This window comes from Leucopleurus acutus, assembly GCF_964270905.1.
Source record: "Leucopleurus acutus genome assembly, chromosome: 6".
Taxonomy (NCBI): Eukaryota; Metazoa; Chordata; class Mammalia; order Artiodactyla; family Delphinidae; genus Leucopleurus; species Leucopleurus acutus.
Genome location: NC_139149.1, coordinates 84675382 through 84702359, shown reverse-complemented (window position 1 = coordinate 84702359; position 26978 = coordinate 84675382). Strand labels below are relative to the sequence as shown.

The following is a 26978-nucleotide window of genomic DNA, read 5'->3' as shown; positions in this document are numbered from 1 at the left end:
ATGTAGTGTGGGTGTTATGGTTCAGTCCTTCATCTGCCATGGGAAATTCTTTTTTTTTTTTTTTTTTTCTATTTGCGGTATGCGGGCCTCTCACTATTGTGGCCTCTCCCGCCGCAGAGCACAGGCTCCGGACGCGCAGGCTCAGCGGCCATGGCTCACGGGCCCAGCTGCTCCGCGGAATGTGGGATCCTCCTGGACCAAGGCACGAACCCGTGTCCCCTGCATCGGCAGGCGGACTCTCAACCACTGTGCCACCAGGGAAGCCCTGCCATGGGAAATTCTTGCTCTTCATACACTTAAAACATAATGAGACACAGAACTAGAAGCAACCTACAGAGGATTCCTTGCTATTTATCTGCTGGTTGTGTGTGCATTTGGTGAACTGTGCCATACAAAACCATCATTTAAATAAAGGAAACATAAGATAATAAATGAGGGAAAGTTATTTTCCCATATTTTGTGGGCTTCAAAGCAAATTTGTGGGAATAGAAAAAGTTTCTGATCTTTAGCACTTATCTCCCACAAGAGGGTCTGAGGTTGGTCAGCTATTACAGAACTTTTGACAGGGTTGGAGGATGTTAAACACGGAAATTCCAAACTAGTTGAGTGGGTTCAGTCATATTTCTGCCTAAAGACAGAGATAAACTATATGACTTTGCCATCTTTCCCACTCTACGATACGCTGATTGTCCTTTGAGGTGCTAAATAAAAGAAACTCCTCAGTAAGTATTTCAGTTTTTTCCATCAGTAAACTTGCCCTCTTTCCCACTCTGCAACTGACTGAGAATTACAGTTATATGATCCACAGCTAGACATTTAAAGATGAATGAAGTGTTGAATAAGCAAAAATTACCTAGGACATCTTTCTCTCAGGCTCTGGCAAAGTGACTGGATATACCAGGTCCCCTCCATGGGGCTTCGGTAGGAAACACAGTTGTCCACGGTGGCCATCCCCAGCAGAAAGTCAGCCTCATCTGGGATATATCTCTTCTGAAGCGATGAATCCATTTCTAAATAGGTTTCCTTCTGTTCTGAGTCAGTTTCAACAGCTATACCTCTCTGGTAGTTATACCCTTGACAAGCCTGAATAAAAAAGATTTTGGGTTTGCCAAGAAGGGAAGGGCACTTTGAACCAGTGAAGTAAGAGGTCAGCTCATAGATGGGGGCTTCCCGCCCATCGGAGCCATAGATGATGCCTTTGTCTCCATGGGAGAGGATGCAGCAGATGAAGCAGTCCTTGTTATTGTGGTCCATGCTTTGGTAGGATTTCAGAACCTCACAGATTTTCTTCGCAGTGTAGTCTTTGTAATGCACTATCTCAAAATGAAGCTCACTGAAGGTCTTTCTCAAAGCCTCTGAAAAGTGAAACAAGAAAAGTCATATTAACACCACAAGAATTCCCAGAGCACAACCCAGGACTAGAGAGAACATTGATCAGATAAGAATCTGAACCAGAACTTAAAAACAAGACCCTCTATATTAGTGGCTGGATTCCATAGACTTCTAATGTTTAGTGCCACTAGCTGAAAATATTTCCCAGCCCTGAGGCAAAAGAGAAAGGGGAGACTGCTATTGTTGGCCTGTTGTCTTTTCTCAACTAGTCTACAAGCTATTATTTAGGCTTACTACCTAACCAATCTAAAAAGTAACTAATACTTACATAATCAGAAAAAAAGCAAAAACAAATTTTTAATAAAAGATCCATACTTATTTTATCCTGAACCCTCTCAAAATTGTTCATCAAAATACGAGATATGAATGTTTTAAAAGTCAAGTAGAACTAAAAAGCTACAAAAAAAGCTTTACAAAAAAGCTACCCCCCTCTACTCCTTCCTTTTACCCAGTCATGTTCTGTCCAGCCATTTCTATGAAGGAAGCCACTTTCAACTTTTAGCTATTTTTTTTTTTTTTTGGTATTAGCCTCCATTTTATAATGAATTTGGGCTCATTTCTATTTATTCGTTTATAAATTTTAGACTTTTGTATTGAGTTCCTATTGTGGGTGATGAGTGCTTGGTGCTCTTATACATTTACAAGGTTTAGTTGAAGCAATAGAAATATATGTATTACTAATACTATGTAAACATAATATTCTTTAATTATGCTTCCTTTCTTATTAAGCTTTTTGTCTTTCCTGGAATTAGCAATAGCATTATTTTTTCACTGCTTTGTTTTCTACATGCTTAACATTAGTTTCCCCCAAATGCTCTAATTGATCTAGTCAAAGTCTTTCAACATTTTTCAGGCTGCCTGTCTGATTATTTTAGATAAAAATAGCATATATTTAAGGTGTACAACATGATGATATGAATAGTGAAATGATTACTACAGTTAAGCTAATAATTTATCTCCTCACTCAGTTACCTTTTGTTTGCATGTGTGTGTGTGTGTGATGAGAACACCTGGAATATAGTCTCTTTGCATACTTCTCATGTTCAATACAGCATTATCAACTATTGCCATCATGCTGTACAGTAGATTGCTAAACTTATTCATCCTACATACTGCTACTTTATACCCTTGATCAGAAATACAGTCAAGGCCATTTTAATAAAAAATGTTTTCATGGTAAATATTAAGTAAATGAAAATCGAAAGCCTGAAACCTTTTCTTCAATACCAAGATATACGATGATGAGTGATGTAGTCAGTGAACTTAAGTTCTGTGGCTTTTTAAAACCTTAGAATAGATTTGCTTGAATAAACAAATGTTAACAGAAACCATTCACAGAGTCCTGATGATTAAAATCAACCTATCTTATTTTCTAAACTACTTTATTTAAAAAACAAGTAATTACCTGATGTTATGACTCATAAACACCATTTTCAAAAATTCTTTGATCAAGTAAAAATTCTTAATATCACAATGGTTGGGTTGAATTCTTTCTTTTATTGCTTTTAGTTGTAGCCATTTCTATGTTCACATGATGCAAATTATTTTTCATTTAACTTGTAAGGTCTCAATCTTAGCCGAAAAAGGCTGAGCCAAAGACTTTCTGTTTAGTTTAACATTTGAAAATGCTATTTCTGTTAAGGACTCAATTTCTGCTGTACTCATAGCCCAACTTTTATAAACACAACTTCCATAAATGGTCTTGATACCAAAGCAATGTTTTCCACCCAACACCTAATACACTCTATAGAGGCTCTATTCATCTAGCGGAATTAAAAACAAAGTTTATTGTTGCTTTTTATAAGCTTTTTAGTAAGATTTGATATTTTATCTTTATATATACATTGCTTTGATTTTTAAAATTAATTAAAAAAAAACAAAAGCAGAAAACTAACAAGTATGTAAGAATGTTGTTCACCTCCACAGGGAAATACGGTTATAACCATCTTTTTGAAACACGTGGCCCTGTTGATACAGCTTTTGTTCTCCCCTTTTGACAAAAACATAGATATCAGAAATATTTCATTTCTCTTTTGGGTTCTACTGTACCTTCATCCAAGTTTGTTCCATTCCTATCCTTCATGCTGTGAAGTTTGGGCACATCCTTCCTTGCTATGCTAAAATCATAATTGTTAAAGATCAAACAGTATCCCCGAGGTTTGCTTTTCATTCGGTAAACTGTGTTCAATGTCTGGAAAACAAAAATCCAACCCAGGAGCTGACTCTGTGGATCAAACACTTGAGACGTGAACAAACAACTCCTTAGTAAGAGGTTAGGCGTCACCTAAGCCAAACTGGGATGCAAGTGCACTTTCCATAGCCCCACCCCAACTTGGCACTGCTCCCCTAAGGAACTAGTTTCCACTCATCCCCCGACAAGGATCGCAGACTTCTTCCCCACAGTTAGTGTGGAAAGTCAGTGTCCCAATACTTGGGCGTCCTGAGCATTGGCACTTATATTAATAGCGTTGTCACCACATTGTATTGGTATTATTTATTCTCATTTCTGCTCAAGGCAGTGAACATCTGTGCCAGGGACTAGGATTATTATTAATTTGTGAGAGCTCAATCAGGAGTTCCTGGATGAATGACTGTCTTGGTGCTGTCTCTGGGCTGCCCCTTTGAGACCTTGTGATTCCCTCAGCTCTCTGCTCAACTCATCCATGCTTCTGGGCTAACAGGTGAGGGCCTGCCCATCACACAGCATAGCATGGTCCCAGGATTTTTCAAGCTGATGGCTTAATCTGGATCTCAGGACCAAAGTGACTGGAGGAGACAGATGTGCTGGGCAGGCAGGTCTTGGCTGTGCTACAGGTTACAGTATCCAGACTCTCCTACTTGACAGTATCAATCAGAGGTGACCCTGTGACCTCCTGACTTCCCTGGGGTTGTTTCAGTGCTGAGATATTTAGCATTGATTGGGAAATCCATGCAGTTCCTCAAGGTGGAGAAAAGGGCCCCAGACTAGGGGGCCAAATTCCTGGCTCTACTACTTAATAACCTTAAGACTTTGGACAAGTTAACGAATCTCTCTTGCACTCAGTGTCATTAGCTGACGGGTGGGGATAAAAGCATGCAGAGTGCTTTTACTGTTTACAAAGTGCCACATGGCTTCCGTTAATCCTTGATGTTCAGACGGAGAGAGGTCTGGTAATTTGCTCAGGAATCCACTAACAAACGGTCTCTCCTAAGCTTAATTTCAAGTCTCCCACTAGACATTAGGCATACAGGGTTTCCTCTGTTTCCCACCACAAGGAAGAGTGAATGGGCTGCTGAGCCACAATGTGTTAATTGCTGAAAGTTACAGAAACAGAAGTGATATCTAGAAAGGCAATTCTTGGGCCAGCTCATTGGGATGAGATCATAGAGACAACTAGATCGTTAGCATGTGCTGCTTACCCCTAATCGCAAACGAGAAACTGTTTTGAAATGCCAAGCTAAAAGAAGACTTTGCTTTTTCTAATCCTGCTGACTCTTCTCCCAAAGCCCTCTCCCATTTAGGCTGATGCAGCTGCTGAAAGGATCAGGTTGGAGGCTCCCCACCCCTCTACCCTCCAACTATTCCAACATCTTCGCTTTTAAAATAGATATTTAACACATGGGAAACCTTTTCAAAATTCAAAGTTTAAAAGTCACATTTTAAACTTGTGCTTTTGTGAATTTTTTTCTACAGTTCTCAACATTTTCAATAAGTTTCTGTCCCTTATTAGTTTATCTGGAAGCTAAAAAAAACCTCAGGAACACAATAACTAGAATCTGCAGCACAAAGGAGAAAAGGAATGGGAATTTCCCCGTACCTGTGACTCACTGTCCTTTTCTCCTGGAGAGTCCGACATGGCCAGCATTTCAAGGGAGCCCCCCCTTATAAACAATTGTGACATATCTGGAATGACACAGGCAGGGAAGGTGCTTTGGTGAGGAAAGATGTAGCACCCAGGACAACATAAAGTCCCTTTTAAAATGAAAATTCACAGGACTTCCCTGGTGGCTAAGTGGTTAAGGATCCTCCTGCCAATGCAAGGGACATGGGTTCGAGCCTTGGTCTGAGAAGATCCCAACTAAGCCTGTGTGCCCCAACTACTGAAGCCCGCATGCCTAGAGCCCATGCTCTGCAACAAGAGAAGCCACCACAGTGAGAAGCCCACACACCACAATGAAGAGTAGCCCCCACTTGCTGCAACTAGAGAAAGCCCATGCACAGCAAAGAAGACCCAATGCAGTCAAAATTTTTTTTAATTTAAAAATAAATAGAATAATTTTTTAAAAAATAAAGTCAGGATTTGTTAAAAAAATAAAATAAAGAAAAAAAAAGAAAATTCACAGACCACCTTGAACATAATATCCTTGCAGTTCACAGAATAAGGGAAAATCTTATCACTAACTAACCCTGCCCCTATTTCAAACATGCTGGCCTGGGGCTGCAGGGTCTTTGTCTTTTGACAATGCCTTTTATATCTTCCAATGTGCAGAGAAGGTGAAAAGTAGCCAGTGCTATTAGGAGAACAGGTCCATTAACATGCAAATGTCATCTGCATACAGAGTGAAGTAAGTCAGAAAGAGAAAAATCAATATTGTATATTAACGCATATATGTGGAATCTACAAAAATGGTACAGATGCACCAGTTTGCAAGGCAGAAATAGAGACTTAGACGTAGAGAGCAAACGTATGGACACCAAGCAGGGAAAGTGGGGGTGGGATGAATTGGGAGATTGGGATTGACATATATACACTAATATGTAGAAAATAGAAAACTAATGAGAACCTGCTATATAGCACAGGGAACTCCACTTCATTGTACAGTAGAAGCTAACACAACATTGTAAAACAACTATACTCCAATAAATAAATAAATAAATAAAACAAAATGAAAAAAAAAGATGCAGCAGTGGTCACGATTGTGACTGCTGTAGCCCTCCCTCTCCCCAGCCTGACTGAGCAAGTGAGCCCTAATCAGCCGCTGCTTTTGCCCCCTCTTGCCTGGGTGGGGAACAGAAGCCTGAGGGTGGCCCACATGCACAGACGGCACCAAAACCAAAGTTGAACTCCGGGGCAGTGGGACCAAAGGAGAGAAAGGGAAATCTCTCTGTGCAGCCACAGGAGCAGAGGGTTAAATCCCTGCAATCAGCTTGGTAAACCCTGCATCTGTGGAATATCTGAATAGACAATGAGTGTTCCTGCAATTGAGGCTGTGGACTTTGGGGGCAACAAGTACACGCCAGAGTTGGGCCAGGTCAGAGTCTGAGCTGGCCCTACATAGCCCACAGCAGGTCCAGAGACCCACCTAGAAGTACTGGAGGACTTCCCAGGCAGGCAGGGATTGGCTGCACTTCACTGTGGGAGCAAGGACACTGACAGGTGAGGCCACAGGAAAATATTAATATTACTATTATTTTTTTCACTTTGTTCTATTGTTTTTTATTATTCTTTTAATTTTTATGTACTTTTTCTTTTCTTTTTATACTTTTATTTGTAATATATTTTTTACTCTATTTTTTTTTCCTCTTTCTACTTTACTTTGTCATTATATCATGCTTTTTCCTTGTTTTTCTTTTTTCCTTTGTTTTTATCTTCTTTTTAACTATATTTTATATTTTTCAATTTTTACTTTTTTGTTGTTTTGTATTTTTTCCTTTTGTTTTCACCTTTCTTATGTTTTTATGTTTTTTTATCTCTTTTGTGTGTTTTATGCTTTCTTTGCCTTGTTTTAGATTGCTTTCTGCTTTTGATTGGTTTTTTGTTTTGCTTTTACCATTCAACTTGGGGTTTTGTTTGTCTGTTCTTTTTTTTTTTTTCTTTTCTTCCACACCATGTGGCTTGCAGGGTCTTGATGCTCCAGCCAGGTGTTGGGCCTGAGCCTCTGAGGTGGGAGAGCTGAGTCCAGGATGTTGGACCACCAGAGAACTCCTGGCCCCAGGGAATATTAATCAGCGAGAGTTCTCCCAGAGGTCTCCATCTCAACAGTAAGACCCAGCTCCACCCAAGGGCCAGCAAGCTCCAGTGCTGGATGCCTCACAACAAACAACTAGCAAGACAGGAATGCAACCCCACCCATTAGTCTAAACCCCAGCCTTTAGTCAGACAGGCTGACTAAAGTCATACTACGCTCACAGACACCCCAAAACACACCACTGGAGGCGGCCCTGCCCACCAGAGGAACAAGATCCAGCTCCACCCACCAGAATGCAGGCACCAGTCCCCCCACCAGGAAGCCTACACAAGGCACTGGACCAACCCCACCCACTGGGGGCAGACGCCAGAAGTAAGAGGAACTATGACCCTGCAGCCTGCAGAAAGGAGACCCCAAACACAGTAAGTTAAACAAAATGAGAACACAGAGAAATATGCTGCAGATGAAGGAGCAAGGTAAAAACCCACAAGACCAAACAAATGAAGAGGAAATAGGAAGTCTACCTGAAAAAGAATTCAGAGTAATGATAGTAAAGATGATCCAAAATCTTGGCAATAGAATGGAGAGAATACAAGAAATGTTTAACAAGGACCTAGAAGAACTAAAGAGCAAACAAACAGCGATGAACAACACAATAACTGAAATTAAAAATACTCTAGAAGGAATCAATAGAATAACTGAGGCAGAAGAATGGAGAAGTGAGCTGGAAGATAGAATGGTGGAAATAACTGCTGCAGAGCAGAATAAACAAAAAAGAATGAAAAGAATTGAGGACAGTCTCAGAGACCACTGGGACAACATTAGACGCGCCAACATTCGAATTATAGGTGTCCCAGAAGAAGAAGAGAAAGAGAAAGGGCCTGAGAAAACATTTGAAGAGATTATAGTTGAAAACTTCCCTAATATGGGAAAGGAAATAGTCAATCGAGCCCAGGAAGCACAGAGAGTCCCATACAAGATAAACCCAAAGAGAAACACACCAAGACACATATTAATCAAACTATCAAAAATTAAATACAAAGAAAAAATATTAGCAACTTCCCTTGTGGTCCAGCGGTAAAGAATCTGCCTTACAATGCAGGGGACGTGGGTTCGATCCTTGGTCATGGAACTAAGATCCCACATGCTGCAAGGCAACTAAGCCCATGTGCCACAACTACTGAGCTCACATGCCTCAACTAGAGCCCGTGTGCCACAAATTACAGAGCCCGTGTGCTCTGGAACCTGCATGCCACAACTACAGAGCCCATGCACCCTGGAGCCTGTGCACTACAGCTAGAGAGAGAAAACCCACACACCACAACTACACAGAAGCCCGCACACCACAACGAGAATCTGCACGCTGCAGTGAAAGATTCTGCATGCCTCAACGAAGATCCTGTGTGCCACAACTAAGAGCCAACACAGCCAAAAATAAAAATAAATAAATAAATAAAAAATCTTAAAAAAAAAAAGAAAAAATATTAAAAGCAGCAAGGGAAGAGCAACAAATAACATACAAGGGAATCCCTGTAAGGTTATGAGCTGATTTTTCAGCAGAAACTCCACAGGCAACAGGGAAGGGCCAAATATATTTAAAGTGATGAAAGGGAAAAAGCTACAGCCAAGATTACTCTACCCAGCAAGGATCTCATTCAGAATTGATGGAAAAATCAAAAGATTTACAGACAAGCAAAATGTAAGAGAATTTAGTACAACAAAACCAGCTCTACAACAAATACCAAAGGAACTTCTCTACGCAGGAAACACGAGAAGAAAAAGACCTACAAAAACAAACTCAAAACAATTAAGAAAACGGTAATAGGGATGTACATATTCATAATTACCTTAAATGTGAATGGATTAAATGTTCCAACCAAAAGACACAGGCTCGCTGAATGGATACAAAAACAAGACCTGTATAGATGCTGTCTACTAGAGACCCACTTCAGACTTAGGGACACATACAGAAAGTGAAGTGATAGAAAAAGATATTCCATGCAAATGGAAATCAAAAGAAAGCTGGGGTAGCAATACTCATAACAGATAAAATAGACTTTAAAATAAAGAATGTTACAAGACACAAAGAAGGAAACTACATAGTGATCAAGGGATCAATCCAGGAAGAAGATATAACAATTATAAATATATATGCACCCAAGATAGGAGCACCTCAATACATAAGGCAAATGCTAACAGCTATAAAAAGGGGAAATCAACAGTAACACAATAAAGGTGGGGGACTTTAACACCTCACTTAACAGATCATCCAGACAGAAAATAAATAAGGAAACACAAGCTTTAAATGACAAAATAGACCAGATAGATTTAATTGATATTTACAGGACATTCCATCCGAAAACAGCAGATTACACTTTCTTCTCAAGTGCACATGGAACATTCTCCAGGACAGATCATATCTTGGGTCACAAATCAAGCCTTCGTAAGTTTAAGAAAATTGAAATCATATCAAGCATCTTTTCCAATCACAATGCTATGAAATTAGAAATCAATTAGAGGAAAAAACCTATAAAAAACACAAACGCATGGAGGCTAAACAATATGCTACTAAATAACCAAGAGATCACTGAAGAAATCAAAGAGGAAATTAAAAAATACCTAGAGATAAATGACAAAAAAACACGACGGCCCAAAACCTATGGGATGCAGCAAAAGCAGTTCTAAGAGGGAACTTTATAGCAATACAATCCTACCTCAAGAAACAAGAGAAATCTCAAATAAACAATCTAACCTTACACCTAAAGGAACTAGAGAAAGGAGAAGAACAACAACAACAAAAAAAAACCCAAAATTAGTAGAAGGAAAGAAATTATAAAGATTAGAGCAGAAACAAATGAAATAGAAGAGTAGCCCCTACTCGCCACAGCTAGAGAAAGCCCATGTGTAGCAACAAAGACCCAACACAGCCAAAAATAAATAAATAAATTTTATTTTAAAAAAAGACACGTGCACCTTGATATTCATTGCAGCACTATTTACGATAGCCAGGTCATGGAAGCAATGTCAATGCCCATCAACAGACAAATGGATAAAGAAGAAGTGGTACATATATACAATGGAATATTACTCAGCCTACAAAAAGGAATGAAATTGGGTCATTTGCAGAGACATGGATGGACCTAGAGACTGTCATACAGAGTGAAGTAAGTCAGAAAGAGAAAAACAAATATCATATATTTAACACACATATGTGGAATCTAGAAAAAATGATACAGATGAATTGGTTTGCAAGGCAGAAGTAGAGACACAGACATAGAGAACAAACGTATGGACACCAAGGGGGAAAACGGGGGGTGGAAAGAATTGGGAGATTGGGACTGACATATATATACTAATAGGTAGGAAATAGATAACTAATGAGAACCTGCTCTATAGCACGGGGAACTCTACTTCAATTCACTGAAACTAACACAACATTGTAAACCAACTCTACTCCTATTAAAAACAAAATGCAGATGTGGTAGAAGGTTGTGGAGAGGAGGCAATGAGGCTATCAGGAAGTAAATTAACTAAATAAACCTCGAAAACATATCTGCAAGTATTACCGTTTGAAAATTCATCTGGACCTCTTCCAAGGCTCATTCCTTGCTCTGAATTTAAAAAGAAACACACATATTTGATTAGAAACTGCTGTGACATAGAGGAGTCTGTCCATTTAAGACTACATTTTGCTGATCCACAGCTCTCAGGTTATTTATACCTCTGCTTAGTTCTTCATAATCGTTGATTTTCTTCAGCAAGCTCTTGTTGATTTGCTCACAGATTCTTTTCAGGGTGTCCAAGTGTCTTTCCCCTAGCATGACCCTCTTCTCCATCTCTATGAAAATATCAAGTAAGGTCTAGAGGGAGGAGAAATCAAGTTGGAAGATTAGATGGAGCCATACTGGCTTTTAGATTAACTTTTTGTTTTGCTTCCACTCTCTCCAAACTAAGCACCCACGCTAGCTTCCCAAGCCAACCCTCCTGAGAGGACATCCTGGCCTTATAAAGCCAATCAGTAGATTATTAGGGAGGCAATTCATGATTTCTGGCCCAGAAAGATAGAAATAAGAAGACACAGGAGAAGTCACATCAGATGTCACCTAGTCCCCAGGCCCAGGCCCTGTGCTGAAACTGCCTGTGGACACCTTTATGTGAAGACAGTGAAGCAGCCTGAGTGCATGGCTGAGATGTGACAGCCTGGTCCCTATGGCAACAGCCCTGGGGACTGCCTCACACCCTCCATTGCCTCTGCCACCTGATCATCTCCAGGCTGAGTGTCCCCATAACACATACACACACAGACAAGCACACACACATACAACATTACATCACAACACACACACACACACACACAGAGTTCCAGGTCCCAGGTTGTTTCAGAGACTGCAGAAGTGGGGAAACGATCTCAGGCCCACCACCGTCTCTCCTGGCTCTGCAAGGTCGCCACATTGCCTGTGCCTCCACACCAGCCTTCTCCCCTTGCTCCTCACTCTGCCTTGTTCCTGGTAATTAATGTGAGCAGCACTTCACAGTATACAGAGGCATCATATCTACAGCACTCATGCCTGACAGCATTCTTCTTCTCCCCAGTTAAAAAGTGAGAATTCATGTTGCTTTTACTGACAAGCGCTCTGTTTAGTCTCAGAAATCCCCACTGGCTGACTCACCCTCAGGACTAAACCTCGGTCAGACACCAGGTCTTACCATGTCATCATCCAGCTTACATTTGGCGATCTTCTGGCTCAAAAAAAACTTGAAGTCCTTCAATTCCTGTTTGGTCATATCTTCTGAAATCTGAAAAAGCATGACCCTGAAGTGGGAAACAGAAACACTTTAGAAATATTTTCTTAAATGATTTCCCAACCGATTTCCCATCCGAGTCACAGTGGACTTGATTCCTACGGCCTCCCTTTAAAATAAAGCCAGATAATGACATGATTTATGAGTTGAGTCTTTGGAAAGAGGCTGGTGTAGTGACACTGAAGACAAATGGCTCATGCCCAACTATCCCACTCTTAACAGAATTTAAAGTTCTCCAACTTTGACTTTCAGTTAATTCCAGTTAAATGAATTGTGTTTTTCCTTTGTCCTTCGCTATAAAATCAAGATCTTGTTGCAATAGAAAAAAAGCTTTGATTTTGGATATCATGCTTTTCAAAATGCAAATCAGATGGAATTCCTCAATTAAAACTAGTCAATGTTCTCCCAGGCGCTACCTTCAGTAGGAAGGCCAAACACCTCCTTCTGGAGTACAGGCTTCTCCCAGCCGCTACCTTCAGTAGGAAGGCCAAACGCCTCCTTCTGGAGTACAGGTTTTTGTGAACTGAGCCCAGCCTGTCTCCTCATCTCTGGATGCTCCTTACTGCTGTCCCCCCATCTCCTCTCCAAACACACCCAGCTGCCCTGCCCCTCACCCTGTTATGCTGGGCCTCCTCCCACCCCTATCCCCTTGTCCGTCTTCAGACAACCACTCATCCACTAACAGCTCAAGCACTGCCTGACTGTCCTCAACGCTGTATTCACCCCGCTGTACCTGCCTGTGCATCGCCAGAAGAGTAACACACATAACTGTCTGTTTATGAAGCTGTCCAAGTTCCCTGAGAATGGGATCAGTGCCCTTTTGGTTTCCATAAGCCTAGAGGGTCATGAGATATAGTGCTTAAGTGCAGGGGACCCAGACTCCTGGTGTTGGAACCTTGGATCCACCATCCATGAGCTGTGTGGCTTTAGACATGTTACACAATCTTTCCCCCTCATCTGTAGATTGTAGATAATACTCTATTTACCCCTCTGGGAGGTGTTGAGGATTACATGAATAAGTTTACCTGAAGCACTTAAACCAACCTTTGGCAACACACTAAGTGTTCAAACATGACAGGCATTATTATTTCCTAAATTATGATAGGCTCTTGCGATATGCTTGTTGAATGAACAAAGGAAAGTTTTATAAGTCGGCAAACCTTTTACTATGATGGTGCAAAGGAAAATAACTTTAATACAAAAACATGTTAACTTCAAAAGTAAATTAGAAAATTAAAATTCTAAAAATAAAAACATGGTTGACCCTTGAGCAACACAGGTTGAAGTGCGCGGGTCCACTTATGTACAGATTTTTTTCAATAAATACGTAATACAGGGCTTCCCTGGTGGCGCAGTGGTTGAGAGTCCACCTGCCGATGCAGGGGACACGGGTTCGTGCCCCAATCCGGGAAGATCCCACATGCTGCGGAGTGGCTGGGTCCGTGAGCCATGGCCACTAAGCCTGCGCGTCCGGAGCCTGTGCTCCACAATGGGAGAGGCCACAACAGTGAGAGGGCCGCGTACCGCAAAAATAAATAAATACATAATACAGTACTACACAGTCTGCGGTTGGTCGAACCCACAAATGTGGAACCTAAGATATGGAGGATCGACTGTAAGTTATAAGTGGATTTTTGTGCAGAGGGTCCACATCCCTAACCCCCATGTTGTTCAATGATCAACTGTAGTGTAGAAACAGAAGTTACTCAGTATTATCACCTGCTTCATCCTTCTTCTCATGGAATCTCTACCCTAGAAGTATTTCTCTAAAACTGTCTCAGTTTGACCAAGATTGGGTCCAATCAAAAGCTACCTCCCCTTTTAACTTTATCACAAGGTATTTTGCCCTTCTACGTTCCTCATTACTGAAACCTACTGGCTTTCTTGTACCATCATTGTCCAGAAATAAATCTGGATAGTTTATAAGGTACTAATTTTATAGGTAGCAATGATAATTTGAAATTTTAAATATCTTATAAATGGGAAGTGGCCACACTAGCATTTTTTTTTCTTACTTGATATTCAACAATGATGAACAAGCAGGAGATTTTACTTGTGCTGACCCTTTTGTTCCCAAGTTAACATGTTGAAGATTTTAACAGACAGATCCTGCCCTTGTTAGACACTCATAACCCTCCAACAGAGAGGCCCATGTCATTGTCTGCACTGGAAGTTGCCTTGGCTTTGCTCACATGGCAGGAGTGCAACCTTCAAAAGACCAAGACAGGGGACACAAGATGAGGCCCTCTAGCTTTCCTAATTATGGGGCTGTTGTTTTTATGATTAATTGATCCCTTAATGAAAAAAAATTCATTACAAGGACTTCACAATTCTATTGAACCAAAGTTACCCAGTATTGAATAGTATCCTTCCCCACTCTCCTTCCAAATTCACATCCACTTGGAACGTGTAAAAGTGACTTTACTTGGGAAAAGAGTCTTTGTGGATGTAATCTTGCCAAGATAAGATCATACTAGATTAGGGTGGCCCTAATCCAATGGTTGGTGTCTTTAAAAGAAGAGAGAAATTAAGACACAGATACACAGCGGAGAAGACAAGGTGAAGAAAGAGGCAGAGATTGAAGTGATGCATCCGTAAGACAAGGAACACCAAGGACTGCCTGCAACTACCTGAAGCTAGGAGAGGATCATGAAACAGATTCTCCCTCAGAGCCTCTAAAAAGGAATCAACCTGTTGACACCTCAATTTTAGCCTCTAGCCTCCAGAACTATAAGGAATTAACTTCTCTACTGTGTTAAGCCTTTGGCAGGACAGACAGCCCAAGCCACTGCTGTTCTGACAGCATCTGGGGTCACAGGGATTAAGCAGTCATTGAGCGTTACAGGATGGCTTATGAAGTAAAACTGTGGAAGCTGTTTAACCTTACAATGGTCGGTTATTACAATGGGGGTTTCCAGATGGCCAGGCATAGATTAAAAATGGTTATCTTATACCCTAAAAAAAAAAGCACTCATTGCGGGGGTCTGGCCTGGCCAATCCAGAATGACTGGCAACACACAGCTCACTTAAGAACTTGGTAACAAAAGTCTTAAGGTATGGAATACAAGCCTAAAACCCTACTGAGAATTTCATAGTCATCCAAAAGTAGGTGGGAGGGCGTCTCAGGTGGGAAGTAGCGATGCTTTATTCAATAATAGGCAAAGAAGTGCATGGTATGGGCATCAGAGGCAGAGGCATCAAGATAACAGATACGTAACAGAGAGAGAGAGAGTTAGAACGTTTAAAAATTGTCTATTTGGATTGTGGCATACCTATAGGTAATGTTTCACCTTGGAAAGAAAATTTTATTTTATGGTTTTAGCATATTTTTCTCTGAATTCTACATAAAGTCTCTAAATTTCTTAATCTGACTGTGGTGGGACATCTTCCCAAAGGCTCCAAAGTCACACCATACTGACAACCTACAAACAGCATCAGCCCTGCCCATAAAGATGTGCCCGTTCAACCCACACGTCCCAGCTCCACACCATGGAGGTTCTCCCCACCTATAGGCAGAGATCTGGGCCCTGCCCGGCATCTGAAGCTCCCTCTCCATCTCCTCCACACTGGTGTCCAGGTAGGTGAGCAGATCCAGTCTATTCATTCGGAAAAGCAGCTCCTTCAAGAAGGACAGGTTGCTTTCCTCCAACATTCTCTTTTCCTGGAGCCTCTGGAATAGCACCAAGGCATCCTTGATGGGTTCCTGCTTCCTATGTGGAATGTAGTCCAGGCTCAGGAACTTGAGGGCAGCCAGGTCTTCACTGCCCAGCTGTTCCCCAATATTATACAGACATCTGTTGAAATTCATGCTGATCAAGCGTTAGGAGAATGTAGTTGTTACCTAGGTTAAAATACAATGTTATGTTCAGATGAGGAAGAAAACTACCACTTACTGATTTGTTCCTTCATCAAATGCTATTACATCTACTATATGCCAGACATTATGCTGTGGATACAGGCAAGAAAACGAACAAACAGGTTCCCACTCTCAAGTAGCTTACTGTTTTTGGAAGGTAGATTTACAAACTAGCCAGTGGTCAGAGAGCTGTGACCAGGGCACAGTAGAAATATAGAGGAAAGAGCCTTAACACAGCCTGGGAGAAGGGCTTCCTGGAGGGAAGTCACCTCTGGGGAGGAGATGGTGAAGGACAATTTTTGAAGGAAATAATTTATGCAAAAGTTGGAGGCAAGAATGTTCAAGTCAGTTCAGGCAGGCAAAGGGAGCTCAATAAAGTAACCATGAAGGGTCTGGGAGAGGGAGTGGTGAGACAAAGGGATGGAGCTGTGGCCGGGAACTGTTATAAAGGGCCTCATATGATGGGTCAAGGGGGTCAGGCTCTCTCCTGGATATAATGGGAAACCAAGAAAGGATTGTAAACATGAGCGTGACGTCATCCAATTAGGGATTAACATTTAAAGTGTGGGGGACATATGTAGATGTATAACTGAATCACTTTGCTTCACACCAGAAACTACTCCAATATAAAATAAAAATTAAATTAAAAAAATAAAATAAAGTGTGGAGGACAGATTGGAAGGGTTGGAGGTGGGAGAAGTCATGTGGTCTAATGGAAACAATGGTGGCAGGAGGACATGATGCAGTGCTCTCCCCCAAGGGCCTCAGGACAGGCACCCACAGCTGGTCAAGACCCCAAGACTGGAAACGGAACCAAGAGAACTCGGTCAGCCTTTCAACACAAACAGTCTCTAAATCAGATTATGGGGTATTTTCACATACTTACATGTTTGAGCAGGTAAAAAAAAAAGAGGGGGGCTTCCCTGGTGGCGCAGTGGTTGAGAGTCCGCCTGCGGATGCAGGGGACACGGGTTCGTGCCCCGGTCTGCGAAGATCCCACATGCCGCGGAGCGGCTGGGCCCGTGAGCCATGGCCGCTGAGCCTGCGCATCCGGAGCCTGTTCTCCATAACGGGAGAGGCCACAACAGTGAGAGGCCCGCGTACCGCAAAAAAAAAAAAAAAAAAAAAAAAGAGAGGGCAGTGTTTCAGGAAACCCCAGATAACCTTCACACAAGCAGCCCCAGGTCTGGGGTTTCTCGAGCCCCTTGAGTCACCTTGGCCAATTTCTCCCTCACCTCCCCTGCTCTGATAGGCCCATGTTCATGGTACAGGAGCCCTTGGAGCAGGGTTTGTATCGGGTACATCATAGGAACGAAACTGGGACCTGGATCCCCAGGGCGGGCTACAGGGCCACTGTCAAAGCCAGGAATCTCACCTGCAGCTGACTGTCGGAGAGGCAGGCAGTGCGGTGGTTCAGAGTCTGGGGCTGCGGGGTCCGAAAGAACTTGGACCAGAACCCAGCTGGGGCACTGGCCCAGGCCTGGGCAGCTCACAGCCTACAAGGGTGAGATTCCTCCTCGGTAAGGTGGGATCAAAAGAGCAGTATCTCCTGAAGTGTTGTGAGTATACAACACCTATCGTGCTTTTAGAGTAACGACCAGCAACTAACAAACAAAGACGAGTTCACCTGAAAGAAGGAAAGACATTGGCTGTGGGGCCGGACACCACCGGGCATGTGACCTGAACACTTCTCTTACCCTCCTGGTTTTCCCACTTCCTCCCTGGAAAATTCATCTGGAAGCAGTGATTTTCCACCTCTTCAACGTTGAAGAACTCTTCCTTGAAGGTTTACTCAGATGCTCCCTTACTTCAGGGCTACCATCTGCAAACCCTGAACTAGAAAACCTTTAACTTCTCGTCCAGCTTCATCATTTGCTTGCTCCCACAGACTCTGTGCCCCTGGGCACTTTCTACTCAAATAACCTTAACCTGTTTGGACCTCTTTCCTCCCTGAAACAAGGCTCCTAAATTTTTTTTTTTTTTTTTTTTTGCGGTACGCGGGCCTCTCACTGTTGTGGCCTCTCCTGTTATGGAGCACAGGCTCCGGACGCGCAGGCTCAGTGGCCATGGCTCACGGGCCCAGCCACTTCACGGCATGTGGGATCCTCCCGGACCGGGGCATGAACCCGTGTCCCCTGCATCGGCATGTGGACTCTCAACCACTGCGCCACCAGGGAAGCCCCAAGGCTCCTAAATTTTTAAGCTCCCTGCATTCACTGACATTCTCGGATGAAACCACAAATCCTGACTATCACTTGAGGGGTGATGGCGTGAACCAGGACCTGTGTATTTTGTATCTCTGATGTTAAAATACAAACATTATGGTAAACTTTAATATTTTTTAAAAGTGGCCTAAAAGACTTTGAAGCTTTTAGTTTTTCTTTTTAAAAACACCTTTCCTGGGACTTCCCTGGTGACACAGAAGTTAAGAATCTGCCTGCCAACACAGGGGACATGGGTTCGAGCCCTGGTCCGGGAAGATATCACATGCTGCAGAGCAACTAAGCCCATGCACCACAACTACTGAACCTGCACTCTAGAGCCCATAAGCCACAACTACTGAGCCCTCGTGCCACAACTACTGAAGCCCGTGCACCTAGAGCCCGTGCTCTGTAACAAGAGAAGCCACCACAATGAGAAGCCCTCGCACCGCAACAAAGAGTAGCTCTCACTCGCTGCAACTAGAGAAAGCCCATGCACAGCAATGAAGACCCAATGCAGCCAAAAATAAAAATAATTAATTAATTAATTAAAATAAAATAAAACAGTATTTTTTTAAAAAAACAATCCTGATTACTTCCCCCCAATCCTGATTACAGAACACTGGGGTGGTTTTTTTTCCGGTAAAAATTGAAAATGCAATAAATTATAACATGGTTATCATTATCATACATCACATACACACAAATACACATTTATATAAAAATTAGAATCAGGTTGCACATCCAAGCGTGTACATCTGTATTTTTTTTATACCCACTTAATATTTAGAATGAACATTTACCCTTACCATAAATATTCTTCTTTGGCATATTTTTAATATTTCTTGATTTCCAGCATGTGGAGATATCAAAATTCATTTTAAGCAATTTTCTGTTCCTTTACTATTAAAAATAATATTTCACTGAGAGGTGTTTTCATATATCCTGTGCACACCTCTGATTATTTCCTTCTTAGAACTGGAATTATGGGCAAAACTTTTTTTCTCCCTTTTAATCTAGAGCTGACATTATTGTTTAGACAAGTTTTCTTGATTAGGAAACTGGAGGGACAGTGTCTTAGAAAGATACATCTTGTTTTACACTGGATTCACAAAGGCTGCAGAGCCTAGATTATTCACTGCAAAAGCAATCAATTATCATGAAAATACTTTTATATAGGAAAGATACCTTAAATATTTGGGCTGCACCTAAAAGCATACGTTCAAAGTTCAACAAACAAAACCTCTAGACATTCAAGGGAACAAACTAGCAAGTTCATTCCTTAAATCACACTCCATAGACACACACGTGCTCAACAGGGTTTGTACATGGAGTCTCACCACAGACCGATATATAAACCTGAACAACCAGAAACATCCCAAATGTCCTCCAATAAAGGAATGGCTTAATTAACTAAAGCATAGTCATCCTACAGAATATTATGCAGCAGTTAAGAAAATGCACTCCAACTTCTGAAATTAAAATGGATAGATATTCAAGATATGTTATTATGACAGTGAAAATAGCAAGTTGCAATATAACCAAAATCATACATCTACTTTTTAGAAATAACTCAAACAACATAATTAGATTTTCAGTGATTACAGACATATATACTAAAGCAGAAAATAAAAGATAAGGAAATTCTGGAAAGAGACATACCAAACTCATAAAGTGCCTAGATTTTGTATTCACAGATCTTTGAAGAAAATACACAGGAAGCTGCTTCAGTGGTTGCCTGAGAGGAGAGGAGCTAGAAGTCTGGGGGGTGGACAGGAAGAGACTTGCTTTACATTCTATACTCTTTGCACTGTGTAAATCTTTACCATTTTATTACCCTAAATATACATGTACTTAAATTAAAATCTCTATTTAAATAACTATTTTTATTCCAGTATATGAAACTGGAAAGGATCAGAACTGGGTCCAGCCCTGTTTAAAACCATTAGGTCCAGTGTCCTTAAATCTTCCAATAAGTTCTAACCATTGCTAAAATATCATTTTACAGAATAAAATCAACCAAAGAATCAAATGAAAGCAGAATCTCCTTTCTTTCCCCTCTGCAATTATTTTCTTTCTAATGATAACAATGCTTATTGTATTCCTTTTAGAAAATACAGGAAAGATAAAAAGGAGAATAAAAATTACCTATAATTCTATCATCCAAAGATAAAATGCCTAATCAAAACATTCTCTGATGTAAATCATACCAATATTTTCTTAGGTCAGTCTCCCAAGGCAATAGAAATAAAAACAAAAATTAACAAATGGGACCTAATCAAACTTACAAGCTTTTGCACAGCAAAGGAAACCAAAAACGAAATGAAAAGACAACCTACAGAATGGGAGAAAATATTTGCAAATGATGCAACTGACAAGGGCTTAATTTCCAGAATATATAAACAGCTCATAAAATCAACAACAAAAAAACAACCAAATCAAAAAATAGGCAGAAGACCCAAAGAGACGTTTCTCCAAAGAAGAAAGACAAATGGCCAATAGTCACATTTGAAAAGATGCTCAACATCGTTAATTATTAGAGAGATGCAAATAAAAACTACAGTGAGGTATCACCTCACACTGATCAGAATGGCCATCATTAAAAACTCTACAAATAACAAATGCTGGAAAGAGTGTGAAGAAAAGGGCACCCTCCTACACTGTTGGTGGAAATGTAAGTTGGTAAAGTCACTATGGAAAACAGTATGGAGGTTCCTCAGAAAACTAAAAATAGAATTACCATATGATCCAGCAATCCCACTCCTGGACATATATCTAGACAAAACTCTAATCCAAAGAGATACCTGCACCCCTATGTTCATAGCAGCACTATTCACAATAGCCAAGACATGGAAGCAACCTAAATATCCATTGACAGAGAAATGGATAAAGAAGATGTGGTACATATATACAATGAAATATTACTCAGCTATAAAAAAGAATGAAATAACGCCATTTGCAGCAACATGGATGCAACTAGAGATTATCATACTAAGTGAAGTAAGTCAGAAAGAGGACGAAAAATACCATACGATATCACTTACATGTGGAATCTAAAATATGACATAAATGAATCTATCTGAAACAGAAACAGACCTGTGGTTGCCGAGGGGGAGGGGGTTGGGGCGGGGATGTAGTCAGAGGTTGGGTTAACAGATGTAAGTGTTTATGCATAGCATGGAGACCTATATTCAATATCCTATGACAAACCATAATGGAAGAGAATATTAAAAAAAGAATGTATATATATGTATTACTGAATCACTTTGCTGTATAGCAGAAATTAACACAACATTGTAAATCAACGATACTTCAACTTTTAAAAAATTAAAGTAAAATAAAAAACAAAGATAAACGCCTAATAATCTTACTGTCCTTCCTACCGAATATTTTACGCATATATATTTTCCCTCATATTTAAAAACCATATTTCTGAGGTATACGTGGACTTTTCCACTGATAATACTATAAGTGCATCTTGATGTCTTTATTTTTTCTTCTACAGCATGGATTTTTAAATCTATAAGGCATCTAATCATATGAATGGGCAAGAATTTATCTAACCAGTCTCTGATTACATTTAGGATGATCTTAAAATGCAAATCTCCATGTATACCTCCGATTATTTTATTACAATAATTTCCTAGAGATAGGATTACTGAGACAAAAGGAATAAAGATTTTTAAGGCTTTTGTTACATATTCAATAGCATTTTCTGACAGTATACAAAAAATTCCAATCCAAGGCCAGGATGACGTGAATTTGGATATAACATGATGGGCTCCTGTCCTCTATGGCCAGTTCACCTCACTCGTTTCATTATCTTTGCAATAGCCTGACAATGCTTTCTAAATTATTTTTGCATCATATTAAAATGGACACTTAGTAGGGAAAGTGCTGGCAAGGCTTCTTTTCTGACCCAGCTTTTCCCAGAACACATTGTGGTATAATATTGTCTTTGTTTGTTTAGGTCACACATCTCTTTGATCGTAGTGCCTGGGAAGCACTGTTACCTGCTCTAGATTTTATACCATTAACAACGGGCCACCTCTAGGTTCTGGCTCTGTAGGAACAGGGACCAAGAGGCACTTCTTTTTTTATGGGCCCTGGGTTTAACTGCATGTGCTCATGAGCTAGAAACTTTGTTAGAGTAATATTTTAAGGAGAATATTCATTGTTGTATTTTTCTCATCCTAAAATAGTAAAAGTAACATTTATTCCTTAGAGAACTTTTAAAAGAAAAATAAAAATCACTTAGAAAAACTTAGAAGTAATTTTGGGGTCAAATTTGGTGGGTTTTTTCCCATTTTATTCACATGTTCACATATATATACATATATAATGTGTGTGCATATACATATGCTGAATATATAAATTTGAAGATAAATTTGAATATATTGGTTTATATTGCATACAAGGTGGAAGAGAGGGGTGGAAATGGAAAGCCCTCCAGAATTTTTCTTTTATTTCCAGTTATATAACAATGATAAATCAATATAAATATATTTGTATTCTATGATATATAAGTATATCTAATATTTTTATAATAAATGTGTGCCCCAAAGTATTTTGATATAAATTTTTATATTATGATGTGTTTATAACATATAACCATATAAACATAAAAATATTTTTCTTGTCTCGCTTACTGCAATCCTCTGAAGAAGTTGCTATTATCATCCTCATTTTACTATTGTGAAAAATCAGTTCAGAAATAAGCTATTGAGAGGCGTCAGGCCCAGGTTTGAGCATCTCACTCAAGGGTCTCAATGACAGACCCTGCAAGGATTTAGAATTTATTCTGATTCCAGTTGGAAGCCAGGAAGGAATTTAATGAAGAAAGACACATAATCAAAATATTTTTAAAGATTATGAATTACTTAAAATTTTAAAAGACTAAAGAAACCCCCAAAACACAGAAACAAGAGTTCTTAACAAATCTTCAAAAGCAAAGAGAGGGTCAGAACCTTACAAACCAAGCCGGTACATGCTGGAGCCCGGATTGGACCTCAGCACCTCACCCCAGAGTCCCGAATAAGCACTGCCTTTTGTGCCACAATTAAATTGCAAATAAATCTCATCTAATCACAAACAATCCTTCTAGCGACATTCTAGCAACCTCTTAGCTCTTTTGGTGATACGGAAAACTACCTCAAAGCTAGAGAAAATAAACCCAAAATTTGCATTACTCTTCTGAGACAAAAATCCGTTACCTCGTTCAAAGCTTGAGAGTACTGGAAAGCCGCTCTCAGGCCCAAACCCCTAAGCAATAGGGTGACTACTCCCTCCAGTCCAGGATGACCACCCCCAATTGGGGTTCCCCCAGAACCTGCCAGGTGTCCCCCCTGCACACAAACACTCTCCGCTGCAGGGTCCCAGCCACGGCTATCACACAGCCCAGGAAAGGTGTTCAAATCACGACAAAACTCAGAGCCAGCCAAACTGAAGGAATTTATAACTCCACCTATAAACGCTTAACCCCACAAGTACTGATTATCAGTCGATGCTTGCCATTATATTATTCCTGGTACTGTCCTGTGCCGTTTTAATTTCTCAAAAATAATAAATAAATAATTGAGTTCTTAGCACTATTTCTGTTTATGTGTGTGTCTGTTTATGTGTACGTGTGTGTTTATACTGGTGGTCTGAGTGTCGGCAGATTGGTAAACTATAGCAGCAAAGACTGTTGAGAGTTGAGTTTTGGTTTCTATTCTTTGACAACTCGGCATAAGGATGAGGCATCTGTACAGATAACTGAACTTGGAGTATTCCCCCCCAAAATCAGGAATGCATCAACCGAAGCTGGAGGGACCCGTGGGCCCTCACTACAGCCCTGGGAAGCACTGCTAACTCTCCTGGCTTCCGCATCTACACTCATATACAAGGATCACCCCATGAGCCCCGAGGCCACCAGATCCCACCCTCAGTAGCCTAGAAAATTCTAGAATCAAAGACTTTCCTCTCTAAAAGCCCGTCCAACCTTACCAGAGGCAAGTCCCAGAACCCTCACAGCGGCAGCCGCTTCACAGGCCTCTCTCTCCTGGCACATCTAAGAAAAGAATGAAGTCAAATGAAGAACCTACAGCACAGCTCACTTACTTCCTGTTTTCGAAACTCCTGAGTCACTAGTGAGGTAGGCCGGCCTCCAGGCAGCACCCGCGTCTAGATGGCTAAGAGGGAGCCTGTGGAAGAGGAGGCAGGTGCCGGGAGGGGACCCTGGCCACCTGAGCTTTGGCTCGGGCCGTGTGACTTTGGACGGGTCAGTTTCTCTTCGGGGCCTCCTTACCACACTCCAACAGGAGCCAGTTCGAACTGGATGATAGCTAAGAACCTTTCTTTTCATATTGCAGGAATTTACAGATTTTTAGGGGCTCATTGTGAAGACTTTAATGGTTTCATTCAGTAATATTCACTGAGCACTCCTGAGTGGCCTTGGGATCTGTACACTGCAGGGCCCTCACCACAGCTCTCAGAGGGTCTGCCGACCCTCACAGAAACTCTCTTGGTTTCCCCATCTACACTCACATACGCGATCACTCCCATGACCCCGAGGCCACAAGACCCCAGCCTCAGCAGCCCAGAAAACACTAGAATCATAGTCCTTCCTCCCAAAAGGCCCAGTCGAGCTCACCAAAAAAGACAAATCCTGGGGCCCTCACCGTGGACGGGCCCTGGAGAACAAAGCACACATTAGCCCTGTCTTTTTGCTCTCAGTCAGTTGAAATGTTTTCTGATGATAAAACTAGAGAGAGAAAAAAAAAAATCAAACACCTCTCTTCTTTGAAGCTGCCTTTTTTCTTTCCCCAAATGGAATATTAGCTTTCAGAGGGCAGAGCTCACGGCTGAGAGGATTAATGAGATGTCTGAAAGTGCCCCTCCACCTGCAGAGGGCTAGGGAAGGGTGCCGTGGTCCCATTGTGCCCTCTGCTACCTCGACTCTGCCCCGAGAACTCTGAGTGAGAGCACAGTGACAGAATGAAATCCTGTTAATGGCTAAATCCTAGCCCAGGATGTGCTCCCTGACTCTTTCCTGTGGCTTCCTGAGCATACACTCAGCTTTCATCCTGCTGTTTTGTGGCTGGTTCCTGTCCGAGGCTGTGAGCTTCACAAAAGCAGAGACCGAATATTTCATGCCCGTTCCCAGGATGTGCCACAGGAGTAGCAATATCTAGAACATACAAAGGTTTCCTGCAAATCAACGAGGAAAAGAAACCCTGGAGAACAACAGTGGATATGGACACAGGGTTCCTTGACAGGGATACTCAGATGGCCGAAGTGTACGAATGACGCTCAGACTCATGAGTAAGCTGGGAAGTGCCAAAATAAAGCAACGAGCTCCCTACTTTGTACCTATCAGAATGGCAAAGGTTTGCAAGCTGGATCAGGCTAAAGATTGGTGGGCAAGTTCTCCTATAATCCTTATATAGGATTGGGAGACTGTCCATCATGGAATAATAAGTAGTGGTTACAAAGTGGGACCTGGCAAATTACACAGAACTTAAAATACAGTGCTTACTTGAAAAACAAAAAAAGTCAGAAACGGAACAAGCAAAATACAATACAAATAATACTAATACGTAATAATAATTGCTAACACTTACTGGATACTTAGTAGTGCCAGTCACTGTCCTAATTGGCTCATGCTGTTGTTATCAACTTAAATCTTCACAGCCACCTCATGAGGGAGTGTTAATCCCATTTAATGATGAGGAAACAGAGGTACAGAGAAATTACTTTCTTGTTCCTGATCATACAGTTTAAAAAGTAGCGTACACACACAAAACAAGGACACATTTTGCAAAGATACAGAACAATTCAAGGATATGTATCAAAAGATTTAGAGGGTCGTCTTTGGGAGGGTAGGAGATAGGGTGGGAGTGGGGAAATCAAAGAAAGTACCTAGAACAGGGCAGGGGAGACCGGCCCGGGCCCCGTAAGCCTTAGAGACCAAGGGCTACAGGGAATAGGGATCTGACAGGGTGATTAACTTAACCCTCTGCCCCAGGCCAAACAGAAAATAATTTAAACATAAGTAGGTAAATAAAGTCTTGTAGAATTTCCAAAGTAATCCAGCAGGAGAGAGACAGTGTGTCTATATTTGAGGCAGCAGAGGAACTGGAGATTCCTCAGAGTTAAAAAGTAGCAAAGTCAGTGGTTGTGGTTCAGAGAGAAACCCAGTCCAAGATCTGGGCCCCTAGCAGGACCCAGAGGTGACTCCACTCCGCAGGTCTGATCTGCCCCTTGAGTGGGCAACGTGGTATCCAGAAGCCACTTCTGCACCAGACACTCACCTGCTCCACCCTGGCAACATCACAGTCACCAAGCTCCCGATGCCAAGACCCCTAGACTGCCTAACTTCACACGTTCCAATGACTGAGGCGGGTTCTCACAACCGGAGAAAAATCCCTAGTAACGAGGCAAGGGGGAGGGGGAGGAAGGAGGTGGGGTTGGAAAGGCCTCCCGGAAGAAGTTTTCTTTTACTTTCGATCACTCAACCAGGCTTTTCTGCCTGTCCCAGCAGATTCACTTCCTGTTTCTCTCCTCTCCACATTCAGAATTTACTAACAAATTCAGCAGGGCTTTGAAACATCGCGAGATAAAAGAAAGAGAACCTGTGAAACCATTGCCCTCCGGCAGAAGGGCAAAATCTGGTCTTCAGTAAGAGAGAAAGAAAATTCCTGAACAGAGAGAACTAGAGAATAAAATTGACTTTGAAAACTGGAAAACAGAGGTGATTCACTCGAACAGAAAATGTTTCTTATTTAAAGGAACCGATGCAAACTAAAAACCAGGAAGCCGTATACTCACTACATTTAGTGTATATAAGGCCTATACTT

The 26978-nt window shown here is 41.3% G+C and overlaps 1 protein-coding gene across 5 annotated transcripts in view; it reads right to left on the bottom strand.

Moving 5' to 3' along the window:
• CASP8 (caspase 8) overlaps positions 1–26590 on the bottom strand; it is a 28109-nt gene extending 1519 nt beyond the window's left edge. Inside the window, exons 1-10 of one of the 5 annotated variants that reach the window (XM_082841798.1) lie at positions 26433–26590; positions 24127–24190; positions 17316–17567; positions 15591–15925; positions 11989–12094; positions 11003–11141; positions 10848–10892; positions 5190–5275; positions 3442–3583; positions 854–1355 (exon numbers count right to left, since the gene is read on the bottom strand). In XM_082841798.1, the coding sequence (XP_082697924.1) occupies positions 854–1355; positions 3442–3583; positions 5190–5275; positions 10848–10892; positions 11003–11141; positions 11989–12094; positions 15591–15892 (1322 nt within the window). In that variant the 5' untranslated portion in view covers positions 15893–15925; positions 17316–17567; positions 24127–24190; positions 26433–26590. Of the gene's footprint in view, positions 1–853; positions 1356–3441; positions 3584–5189; positions 5276–10847; positions 10893–11002; positions 11142–11988; positions 12095–15590; positions 15926–17315; positions 17568–24126; positions 24191–24772; positions 24850–26432 lie in introns of those variants that run through there. The other 4 variants (XM_082841797.1, XM_082841800.1, XM_082841799.1 and 1 more) reach the window with 4 other exon arrangements.
• Positions 26591–26978: the final 388 nt, after the last annotated feature.